The sequence below is a fragment of the Lissotriton helveticus genome, chromosome 2_1, assembly GCF_964261635.1.
Source record: "Lissotriton helveticus chromosome 2_1, aLisHel1.1, whole genome shotgun sequence".
NCBI lineage: Eukaryota > Metazoa > Chordata > Amphibia > Caudata > Salamandridae > Lissotriton > Lissotriton helveticus.
Window position 1 is genome coordinate 1,098,005,360 of NC_136059.1, and position 12,704 is coordinate 1,098,018,063.

Consider the following 12,704-nt stretch of genomic DNA (forward strand, 5'->3'; position numbering starts at 1 on the left):
ACAATGATCAGTAAATCTGAGGAAGCCCCAAAAACATAATGCCGTCAAAAAGTTGGCATTAAAGTGGCGCAGCGAGGAGAAATACTTTCATTTCTCCTTGCTTTTTGTTCTTTCTACGTGTGCTGCATTTTGCAGGACATGTAGAAGGAGCAAATTGTCTTTAATTATGGTTTATGTGCAGGAAGATGTCCCTTCCTGCACATAAACAATCATCCCTGCAACGCAAGCACACTTGCACCATGGTGCACGGGTGTCTGCATTGGTACTAGGCAACTTTTTTAGTGGCGGTACAAAGGAAAGCACAGGGGTGCGCCATATTCTTGTGAATACGGTGCATCCATGCATTTTTTAAATGATGCAGCGCTGCCAAATTGCTTTCAACACAGTGCTGCATCATTTCTTTGTAAATATGCCGCCTAGTCTTTAGTTGGAGGAGTAGATGATTATGCCTATGTTTTTTGCCGCTAAACATCCTACTAATATAGAAGTTCAATAATGTGGAAGGGGCACATTTTGTGTGATTTTTATTGCTCGATCCCTATCCCTTCTGATCCCTCGATTAAAAACAATCACATGGTCAGGACTGCATTATACAACCTCCCTAGGTTATTTGTTGATTTCTCAATCATGTGATAGAGAGCGAGCAATACAAATCCCACAGGTACAGTATTAAGGCCAATAGCGGTACTACACAGATGTACCAGTGCCTCTGATTGCTGCTATGTTTCTGGTCTCTGTATTATACAGAAAATCTAAATATAATGTTTTGGAGAAAAAATGTTATCTTCAAGCATAACGAGTCCCTGCTTGACGGGCAAACAGAACTGGGTCCTGTTTGCAGCCTCGGGAACTACATTGACTGATCAGAGAAAAGGATAGACTATTTTCTTTTAAAATGGTGTCATGCAATTTGAAGCAGCTTATCAGGGTAAACAGTGGATGGCAAACAAATTCCTTAAAATATTAACATTCATTTCTTTCCCACTCTTGTATGTGTCCATTGTTCAACAGAATGCTTGATTACTTTCTGAAAGTGTCTGGATCTCTTGCCATCTCCCCAGTGGTTGGCTGTGAGCCAAATAGGGACTGCCCGAGAGCTGATTGGCTGCTGACTCATACTGCTAGGTTTCATTGTATAGATATGGGAACGGGATGCAGCGAAACCTTTCGCATCATTTGATTTCCCTATTATTTGTTTTCTTACTTTTTGTTATGAAATTTTTTGGTACGTAGGGCCTCATTTCTGGCCCTTTTCCATGTACATTTCAGCAGTTTTTGCTGGCGAAATAAGGAACTCCGTCTAGCCAGTTCCCCTACAACTCATAATTCTATTTAACCATAAATCATGTTCACAGTAATTCTCCTAAAAACGGCCCACGTATGGCAAAATGCATTGTTAGAAGAGGGTATATAACTATAGGGTGGAGAAGTGTGGCTCACTGGTTAGAGCAGCAGACTCTGATGCAGAGGTCTGGCCCGGACCAGGGTTCAATTCCTGTCGCGGCAGGGTCTTGGGCTCAATGTCCTCGGACCCGATAATTCTCTCGCCTCGGTGCCTACTCTAATCATGGAGTCCCACTCTGCAATAGCTTGCTTAATCTCCACAACAGCCCTACCGCTAGGATGCCTGGCTTCACCTTGGGGTGCCCAGGAGTGGGCACCTCACAGGAACAGGCCAGTACAGGTTCCTCAGCGGCACAGCGCGGGGACACACTGGCTAGTGTAACCAGGCGCTTTATAAGCTCAGTATTATTTTTATTATTATTACTCAAGGCTTGGCGAGCATCTTTCTGACTCTGTCCATCAAGCTGTTCATCGTCGTTTTGTTGCACATTCCCAAACTCTGTTCAGCTTGAATTCACCTGACGAGGGTGGGGTCGGTTACGCAACTGTGGGGGAACTTGGCACAAGATATTACACATTTACACAAGTCTCAATATCTCTTATGATGCCTGCGCATAAAGAGAATGGACTTTTGTACTAAATTATGTTATTTGTGACCACTGTGACTTCTCTAATTGACCTTTAATTTTATAATTATATTTATCGAGGCCGCCAAGCTAACCAATGAGAGCTTGGACTTTGCTTAGTTCTGTACCAGAGCATTTCTCCGCCTATCACAAAGAAGCATTAAAGCACACAAAAATTTTATCGAAAATGACATTGGGTATTGTAAAGTGCTGGTGTGCTTGGGTGGCAGCGCATCCTAATCCTAATAGCGCATTGAAATTACACACGTACGCCCCGTGGCAGTGGTATGGGCGGATGACCCCGAACGGTCCTCACCAGAGGGTGATACAATGTGTGTGGATCCTTCCGGGTCAAACCCGGTACTAGGGTCATTACAGGCATCATAGCCAGTTTGTCATACCGAAACACATCACTCACCTTGATTTGAAGCTCTCCATTTTCAGGAATTGTTTCAAACACATAGAAAATCTTTTCTCTTGGAGTGTCTTTATCTTCGGCTGAGAGCACCACACTGGAAATAAGGCATCTCTCCCCCATGTTCACCTCTATTTCGTTATTCCTGAAATAAATAACAACTATGGTTATGGAATGTATCCTCTAAAGTAAAATAGTGTGGCCAGATTTAAATCTTATGCTTGCAATGTAATGCTTTCGGTCTTATAAACATGATTGTAGACGTATTAATACTACACATTATGCAGAATGCACTGTGTATAACTTTTTGGACTATTAGTTTTAGGTGTTTCTCTCATTGCTTTAAATGGAAATATAAAAGTGCAGGTAGTCACTATTTAGAGAATTTGTTTGCTCTTGAGAAGTGCTGGTACGATGCCATTAAGTGCATTGCACTAATGCTGAGTAGTGCAGAAACTCTCTCTGCCAAATTAAAGAAGTGCAGGTACTCTGGTTGCTTTGCTCGATATAGACATTACTGACTCCCCAGAACAGCACTGAGGGGGGGATGCAGCAATCCTGAGCCAACTAGAGGATGCACACACCGTTTTTGGGGCTAGGGCTCACGGTTTACCTGGGGTGGGCATGGAGATTTAGCTCCTGGTCACCTAATTGCAACCCCTCAGGCAGTCTGGTGTTTGAGGGGTGGTACCTTGAAAGGTGGACAAGGGTACAGTGATGCAGGTGGTTACACCTGTGTGTTACAAAGGCATTTGGGACTGCAAAAGACCCTGGTGCTGGAATGTTGATTGCTTGGTTATGTATTGTGTCATTTGCCTTTAAATCCTAGGTCTGTTATGATTTTGGACAAGTTTATCACTTTATTCACAAAAATGTACTGCATTGCCTATTGTGAGTTTTTACCTCACATGTGTATTGATTTTCCATGATGTTAAGCTAATTTGTGTGCTTTTACTTACCTGTAATAACTGTAGTTGACTGTAATAAATATGAGTCTCCCACGAATCGCTTTATTTTCTGTCTGAACCTTGCTTGGGTTGGGTAGGGGCACATACCATACTAGGGATGTCCGGGTCCTAAAATGTATTCATCACTTTGAGATTACCTGAGCCTTCTGTGCTCAATATGAATAAATCTGTACACAATCCATCCCTAATTATTTAAAGGGACAGTTGCTCTAGCGTTCCTGTAAGTGTGCCCCCACCAGACAGGTCTTCTACTGATTAGTTAAATCAAAGTTGACGGTGGGGACTTCTGCTGGATGGAAGTCCCGCCTGCAGGAACCCCCACCTGTCATTATCACTGGATGGCTGACGTTAAAACAGGAAATCAAAGTAATCTCTCAGTGTTGGCTCTGTGAAGGCAAATATCATCCACATTGGGTCAACCGTGTTACTGGTTTGAGTGGTGTTCATGCGAGGCATCAGTGACTCTCCCTGAGACCAGCCGCTGTGTGATATTTGCTCAGGGACAATAGTCCCTCTCAGGGAGGAGGGATCTGCCCAAGGCCCTCTCCTCCAGCAGACATTTTTGCCTGGTGCAAATGTGGAGTGACCAGGCAACAACCAAAACAAATTCCTCGGTCATTTATCCAATCCACTTGGCTAGAGAGGGGTTGACTTCATTTATGCCTCTCTAGATAAGCTGTTCCATCTGAGGGAATAAAAAATAGACAATATTCACCTGTAATTTCACAATTACAATAGTGGGAGATCAGCGGGGCTCAAGATAGCCAGCTCTTTGCTGAACGCATTCATCCACCTGCCTGCCTTAATGAGCATCCCTCGCTGTGGCACATTGACTTGTAGCATCTAAGGAGCTGCCTGAAGTGACAGGGTGCCATTGTAGCCACTTTCTATGGTTCCAGACACAAAAAGGCAAAGGAGAGGGTCTGTGGTATGCACTGCGGCACAGTCTGTCCACTGTGCACTCTTATGAGATGCAGTGGCGCATTTTGGGTGCACCAGCTGCTCCTGTGCTGCTGCCCTATAGAAGATGATAACTCTGTGTTCAATCACAGTGGGAGTTTAAAGTCAGGTAAAGGTATGTACCCTGTCCAAGTAGGGGCCACAATCCTAGTCATACACTGAAAGATAACCTGTATTCACTCCCTGGTAGCTTGGCACAGAGCAGTCAGGCTTATCTAAAGAGGCACTGTGTAAAGTATGTATGCAATACACACATGTATGCACGCACGCACATAGGCACACAAACACACACACACACATTATTTCCATTAGAAAAACAAGACCAAAACAAAAAAATTCAATAAGCAGAACTAAGGTTTGAATTTTTAAAGAATACATCAAAAAGTAGTGCTTAGAGTCAAATAGCACTTAGGGGTTACTTGAGGTTGTACTGGACCAGGGTAAATCCAAAGTTCAGGCTGACTGCGATGGAGGAGGGGCCGGCTCCAGGACCCACGTAGGGCTTTCTGAAAAAGTACCTTTCGATGGAGCAAGCATTTGTGTTGAATTTGATGCGGTTGTTCTGATTCACAAGGTTGGGTCGTTGCATCATCGTCGATCCTCACAGTTGGGTCCCATGCCATCATCGAACCCCTCATGATACAGGAGTTGCGTCATATTCAAACCTCGCATCCGGGTCCAGTGTTTTCGCTGAGCTGCGCACGGATGTCCTCGGATTGGCACTGCGTTGGTTCCGACATGCGCAAAGTCATCACTGCGTTGAATTTGAAGCAAAACAGGTGCAGAACTCACTTCTAAGGCACTGGACTGGATTGGCACCTCAGGCAAGGGAGGACTCACTGACCACAGAGTCCAGCAGCAGCAGGGTTGCAGGAAGTCTTTGATGGACCTAAGACTTCAGAACAGGGGGCACGCCCTTGCAGTCACTCTGGGTTCAAGTGAAATGGGTCCAGACCTTGTCCTCAGCAGGGCACAGAACAGCAGACATCACGGCAGCTCAGCAAGGCAGAGAAGCAGCTCGTTCAGAACAGTCAGTCAAGCAAAGTGGCAATCCTTTTAGCACAACAGTCTGTACCCCTGGCAGAGTTCTTCACGGGTCTAGTAGTGTACTGAATTGGTAGGGTCTGAGCCCCATTACTTACACCCAAATGTGCCTTAGAAGTGGGGGTGACTTCAAAGCAATTCCTTGAAGTGCATTGCCCCCCCTTTCATTTCAGCCTGTCTGCCAGGCTATCTGTGGGGGTAATCCGCCCTTTGTGTGGAACATAGGACACTGCCTATTCAGATCTAAGTATTAGCTCCCTCTCCCTTACCAGAAAGAGCTATCAGAATGTAGATGAATGCATATGAGTTCTCTGTCACACCCACTCTTCCTGTGTTTTTGGCTATCTAGAAGAAATGCACACAGTGTAGCTGACACCCATCCCAGTTGTGTATTGGAGACAGGCTGCAAGGCGCACAGAGCAGTAAGAGCAGAGAAATGCCCACTTTCTAAATAGTAAAAAATACACAGATGATGGATGGAATGCAGAGCAAATCAAACATTCTCTCCCAATCAATAGATCTGGGTTAAATCCATTGTTTCTTTTGCTCACCATGCCACCCCAGTTTTAGACCTAGCCATATGCAAATCAGTCTTGAACCTGTGCCTCATGGGAACAGTCCAGCCCGAACTGCTAAGCTAGGTCCTCCCTGGACCAGAAACAAGCATCCTAGGACCGGTTTCATGCATCACCCCTAATCAGCCAGGCTAGTTTGAATCCAGTGACACAGTGAGCCTGGGACCCACGTCTGGGCATACCCGGCACACTTAGGTCGAGAAAGCAAAAAACACACAGATGATGGACGGAATGCAGAGCAAATCAAACATTCATCCCCAGTCAGTAGATCTGGGTTAAATTCATCATTCTTTTGCTCACTATACCACCCCAGTTTAGACCCAGCCACATGCAAATCAGTCTTGAGCCTGAAACTGGAGTGGCATGAGGAGCAAAAAAAATGGATTTAGGCCCCGGTCTCTGTACTGGGGCGAAAGTATGACATTGTTCTACATTCTGTCCATCAATTGTTGTTTTTACATTTGTCACCCTTAGTGGGATGGGTATGCCCAGAGGTTGGTCCTGTGCTCTCTATGGCACTAGAGTCAAGCTATCCTGGCATCCTATGGTCATCTATGCTTAAATATTATAAAGTTAGATTTAAGTCTCCTGCTGTGAAATGGATCTCCTGTCGGACCAGTACATCTACTTTCTCACTTGGTAAGTAGTCACATTTTCAAGAGTGCTTCAAAGGGAGATTAACCACCTTAAAAATCTGGAATTTTGTTTGTTTTGATTTAGATCATAGGTCTTGTCTATTCTGCTGTTTAAAGCATGACTTTAATGTATTCTTCTCTCACCAATTTCCCTTAAACTAACACACCACAACTAAAGCACCAACTTCACCGCCAACTGAGGTGAAAGTTAATAACATAATTCAACCAAAATAATGCTTTGATACCTTGCCTTTGTCGACTATTCCAGTCTCCTTCCAAGGAGCCTGATTCCTTCTCAGGGACATCCCCTTGGCTTGTCCTGATACCAACTTGACATTCTCTGGAATGGCGGTGCCATGTATATCAGTGTCTCTCTCATCCTTTTTCCTTTTATGTGTCCTTTTGTGTGGGAGGGTTCCCATTTGTCTGTTTGTAGCCCTATAACATAGAGACCATCTTGAACTGTCTGCAAGTGATGCAGTTTACAGCCAAGTTGGTGGCTGGTGTCATATAGGAAGATCCACCTCAATTGTATGTTTTTTTATAGGTTTTCCACCAGGGATTTAAACTACATTTTCACCAGATTCATCTGCGGTAGATCCTATAGCAGGATGATTTTGTCTTCTCCAAATATCAGTGGTGAGTGCTCTCTCGATTTCTGAAAGATTCCCTCATTCTGTGAGCAAAAAGATAATTTGCCACTAATTCTGTTACCCCTCATCTTCTGGCGCATCCAAAGAGCTTTTCCAACTCCTTTGGACTACTTCCACCTTGAGCCAGAGAACATGGCCAAACAGGGACAGGGCATGTTCCCAGATGTTCTAACTTTCTGTATCCTCCCTCACATTTCAGATTCGTACATTGAATCTATGCACCCAATTCATTAAGTCCTCATGATTCAGTTGTAGGACCTACACTTGTTTGTCGACAGCTCCAGTCCTTGACTCTGAGCCCTATGGTCTGCTAGAAAGTACATTCATAGTGCTCATTTTTTTCATTTCTCTGGTGCGCAGTTGTTCCAAATGGCCTCAAATTGCTTGCATCATTTCATTCAGGCTCCTTTTAATTTGCCTTGAAAACAAGGAGAGGGGCTCAAAATACACAAAGGGACAGAGCACCTATACTGACAACATATTTTGAATGACAGCCATGTGTGTGGGAAGTGAGTTATATTGAAAGCAGTTGGTCCAAAGGGAATTTGATTTTTGACGTCCTTTTAATTTTCTCCAACTTGTTATGAAAAGGCCTTATTTTCATGTTGCATCTCTTGGACGCAGATTTAGGTCACCTTCGGCAAGTCTTGATTTATCCAATTACACCATTTATGAGCTTGGCATACGCCGTCATCTCTCAGTGTCTTGTTTTGTAGTGTAGTTCCTATATTCCCAATAGGCTCTGCGCATTGGAATAACATAAACAGCAGTTTAGACGTAGGACTGAGGTCATCTAGGTCTCTACTGACTATGTTAGACTTAATTAGTTTTGCCAGCTAGCTCAGAGGTCACTAGAAACTTTCTCGAGTGAACAGGAAGGGGTTAACATTCCTGAATAGACAAGAAGGGATTAGTTTCTGACAACCGCATAAACATGACAACTTTGCTCCCTCAGAATAAAGAGTATATCTCTAGAGTCGTGTGAAAACAATAGACAGTTATTTCACTCAGTCAATCGTGCATGCTTAATTTCACCAGAGTGCAGAGAAATAGAGAGACGGGCGTTTTCAATAAAAGGTGTTATTTATTGAGCAGTCTTCTTTCTCATGCAAGAAAAATGAATTGCCACGATTGCAATACTTATCATAAAGTAAAGTGCGTACAGTAAAAGGAGTATTATGAAATAATACTGTAAAAGCATTGATATGGTTTCTTAGCCATATGATACTTTAAAACGGATAAAATATATACATACATAAAAACATTGACTAACGTACTCAACTGGTGCTTCTAAGATACGCCTACCCCGGTGTACCTGACCTAAGCCTAATACGTGGGAAGGAGTAAGTAAGTTGCAGTTTAAGTTAAGCTAGTTTTTTGCCAAGAATCTGAATCAAGAATTCTCTTAAGGGTTTAGTCAGCTCCGTACCTTGGTAATAGAATGTAGGAGGTCTTGTATCTCTCTCTCAGGACTCGATCTCCCAGCAACCCGCAAGGGTGACTGGAAACACCGGAGCTGGATTTCTCGGCAGGAGGAAAGACAGCGTCTCTCAGTGTGTCAAATGGGAGGGTTGGCTTCCTTCGGCACTTGCATCAGCTGGGCGTCGGGCAAGTAGATAGCCGCTCTGCTCCAAACCACCGTGTGTTTGCTTAAGGCAACTGTTGGTATATTTATACCTGAAAGGTGCCGGATTTGACGTAAGGTTGGACATAAGACGTCACTAAGAACTAACAGTTCTTTCTGGACTCTAGGAGTTCTTGTGCAAATCAAAACAAAAGCAGGGGGATTTCCCGGGCTGCTGGAGGCTTGGTTTGTTTAAAGAACGCGTTGTACTTTCTAGGAGTCTATGGGAGTAGCCTTGCCGTATTTGGACTGCATGGGCTATGACTAGATATGGACATGATTCCTTTGCCTTTATAAGGATATGTTTTGTTATAACCATATAAGGGCATAAATCGGGGATATCTTGATTAGGGTCCTAGATAGATTCACAACACCCACTCCACGTATTAATGTCCATCATTACTTAAATACTAAGCAATACTAAACATATAACGATGCATGTGTTTTCCAACCCACCCCAAAATACATAAATTGCATTTGAAATGGTGTATGGTATATACACGAAAATGAGTATTTATACTGTACGTTTTTCAAGCAGTGTTATCATTCAGGAAATGCATATATAAATATTAGCTGAATGAATTGCGAAAATTACATTCATGAAATGGCTCTGAATACAGAAAAGAAGGTCGAGACCATTCCATCACATATTTATACAATACTGTACATGTGCTAGAGGTTAAGGTAAAATATTGTCTCTAGTATCTCTAAAAATAGAAGTTCTGTTCTCTAAGAATAGTTCTACTTTAAGCAGAGTACCATGTGCCAGAAAAAGGTAAATATTTTGGAAGTGAAAAAAAAATTATTTTGCTTTCAGGGGAAAAAATAGTTCCAAATGTTTTCAGTAGTTTTGTTTATCAAAAACTGAAGGCCGAATTCAGAGTTCAGGGAACGCTGTGTTGCTCGTTGTTTTAAAAGTTATTCTCGTTGTTAGGAGAGAACATCATATCAGACAGTCTTGCAAAAAATTGGTCTACAACATCAGGTGAAAGTTCGACCAAGTTCGAAAAAGTTGAAATTGTGCATATGTGAGAATGATTGCTATCATCGATGTTTGGATCAGCAATGCTCACAAAAGGTTGTACCTGTTTGGTGCTGCTTTCCTCTCGTACTTCACCGCCACCTACTCGTAATGGTGAAGTCTCAACGAATGCCGTCATCAGAATAGGTAGCCGCTGGGGTCAAGACGTTGCATGAGTCGTTACAGGACCAAGCAAAGTATCGATATCCATTGGTACTGCTGATGGTAGTGTAAGACAGACGTCCAACATGCATTCTTCTCCGCATAGCAGACATCGAAGCACAGGTAAGATGCAAATCTGCCAGATGGGTCTGAATGAAAGAAACCATGTTGTGTTCAGATCTCTTAGCCGTGCTAATCCGATGACTTTAGTGATTCGGTCTCGGTAGCGTATTGCTAGGATCATCTCTTCCATTGTAGCTGGAGCTTTGTCTGTGGCTTGGCTTGCCATATCGGAGCAGTAGGATCAAAAATAAAATTCCTGCTACGAGTCCCAAAAGAAGAGGCAGGCCGCCAAAAAGGGAATGGACAAAATTTGGAAAAATGCCCAGAACTGTTTCAAAGGGTGCTAACAGTCCCGAAAAAATTGTCTTAAATACAAGTGCGATGCATCTGGTATCAGACATGTTTAAGATTTGACCTAACATTTCTACGAAATGCACGGGGCAATTTGTTGATAATAGTGTATGTATCTCTGCCGCTGTCCTTGCAACTTGCCGATCATACATCTCTTTGGACGAGGTTAAAGGCACAGTTGTCTGTAAAAGAATAGACTTCATTCTGCTTAAAGTATCAATTCGAATAGAAGAGATATTCAAAGAAGGCCATATTGCCGCCTCCATGTCTGGATTGCTGGTTGGATACAATACTTGCATACAGCAAGTGACCATGGAAGTAACGCTCACGAGATAGGCTTTTCCTGGCACCATGCCACAACAGCTGTGGTCACTTATTAGAACATAGCTGCCGTTGGAAAGCTGTCTGAAAAATGGCTCTATCTGTGTCGCAGGAGTGCCTTGCAGGTGACATGAAAGGCTATTTGATGTACCTTCGCAGGCTCCATGTAAGTTAATACCTTGACACAGAAGTGTACCGCTTAGTGATTTTTTACAATTATTACCACTAAGAAATACCTCATTTTTTCCTTCACTATAACATTTGTGTGTATAAGGTAAATTCCATGTTGACTTGATGTATCCTTTACCCAACCTTTCATACAGGCCTGCTGGTATATATTTTTGGCAATACTTAAACTGGAAAGTTGTTATCGGAATTGTAATTGTTCCGTGTATTATCCATTCAATGGCAGGTCTCTCTGACATTGTCAATGGTAATCTCTCAAGTTTTTCAATGCTCAGAATCATATAGTCTGCTCCTTTTTGTGCCAAACTGATTTGTTTATCAGTAAGGTTAAAGATAGAAAATAATGACGTTATGTTGATTAGACGCCATGGCACGTAGCCTGAACGCAGGTTTTGCAACATCCAGCCAAGTTGTACAATATAACGCAATTGGGACTGACCATGTTGTAACATTAGTAAGTCCTGCTCTGTTATATCAATAGCAGATGATACAATGCTGTCCAGTGAATATATTCTGGAGGACGGAGTCGTTAACCCATTGTCCACTACAGAAAGTGATTTTTCCAAATTTATACGATCAATTTCTCGTATTTTTTCTGCAGTTTCAATTTGTGTTACTTTCCAAGCTTCGTTGTAAGCAGCGTATATACCGGCGTATATGAAACGTTTTTGACGATGTTTGCGTGGTCCCAGTATGAAATCACTCAAGTCAGCACCGTCTTTAAGTAAAGATTAGTGTTGCTTAATTTCAGCCAGTGTGGATTTTTGTAGCCATTCGAGGCATAGTTTCCCTACACTGTATGTTGTAACTATCCCTGGATGTTGTCTCTGGGAGTACCTTGGGTCTGGCCTGTTCTGTTTTAACCCCTGTAATTTGTTCAGGAATCTATCTTGACAGTTATTTGTGTCTGTTGGCCAGATCAACCATTTTTTCCAATCAGGATTTGTTCTGTTTTGGTGTAAAATATGGGATACGTCTATCTCCTCATCTGTAGTGCTATTGCTATCAGGTATGGGCTTTGGAATAGACGGTTTATTTAAATCTTTTATCTTGGCTAAACCAAGGCAGGTTGTTTGCTGAATGGTGTCATTCAGGAATATTATCTGTTCTGGGATCATGAAGGCTCTAAATAATGCTTCTATACCTTGTACCTGTCAGTCTTTTGAACCCCAGATGGTTTTTGTTTCAATGTTGTTTTTCCAAAATTCAAAGCCAAATGTAGACATTTTTTCATAAAATGTTGCTGAATAAATCAATTTAGTATTTGTCAACATTGTTTTCATTCCTGTCTTATTTGACATTTTAAAATAAAACGTTTCTGGATCAGTTGTGTTAAACCCTGAGAAGTATGGGAATTTCTCATAAAAGGTTTTCGAGCTGCCTTTTGGCGGTGTTGCACAATGTTCCCATTGATTATAATTAAAAACATTTCTAGGAGTAGCAGATTTATTCAAATAGTGATGACCATAATGATTATAACAGTACATTTCTTCATATTTTGCTGAACCCTGCAAATAATCTTGTTCTGTGAATTTTGCTGACATTACTAAATCTGACATCATATTATTAATATTTTCAAAGTCCCAATCATCAGAGAAAGTACTTGGTTTTACAAAGTCACTTAATGAAACCTTGAACTGATGTAGATATTTCAAGAGCTCAATCGGGCCATAAATTTCATAATCAGTTTTGTCCCATGCATGGATTGGCTGTGATGTTCACTTATGACAGTTCTCTTTTCTCGATGTGAGAGGAT

At 42.3% G+C, this 12,704-nt stretch overlaps 1 protein-coding gene across 1 annotated transcript in view; it reads right to left on the bottom strand.

The window, feature by feature from the left end:
- The window catches only part of FREM1 (FRAS1 related extracellular matrix 1), a 792,938-nt gene that overhangs the window by 255,122 nt on the left and 525,112 nt on the right, over positions 1 to 12,704 (bottom strand). Inside the window, exon 23 of the mRNA XM_078675906.1 lies at positions 2,389 to 2,530. Within this exon, the coding sequence (XP_078532032.1) occupies positions 2,389 to 2,530 (142 nt within the window). The remainder of the gene's footprint in view (positions 1 to 2,388; positions 2,531 to 12,704) is intronic.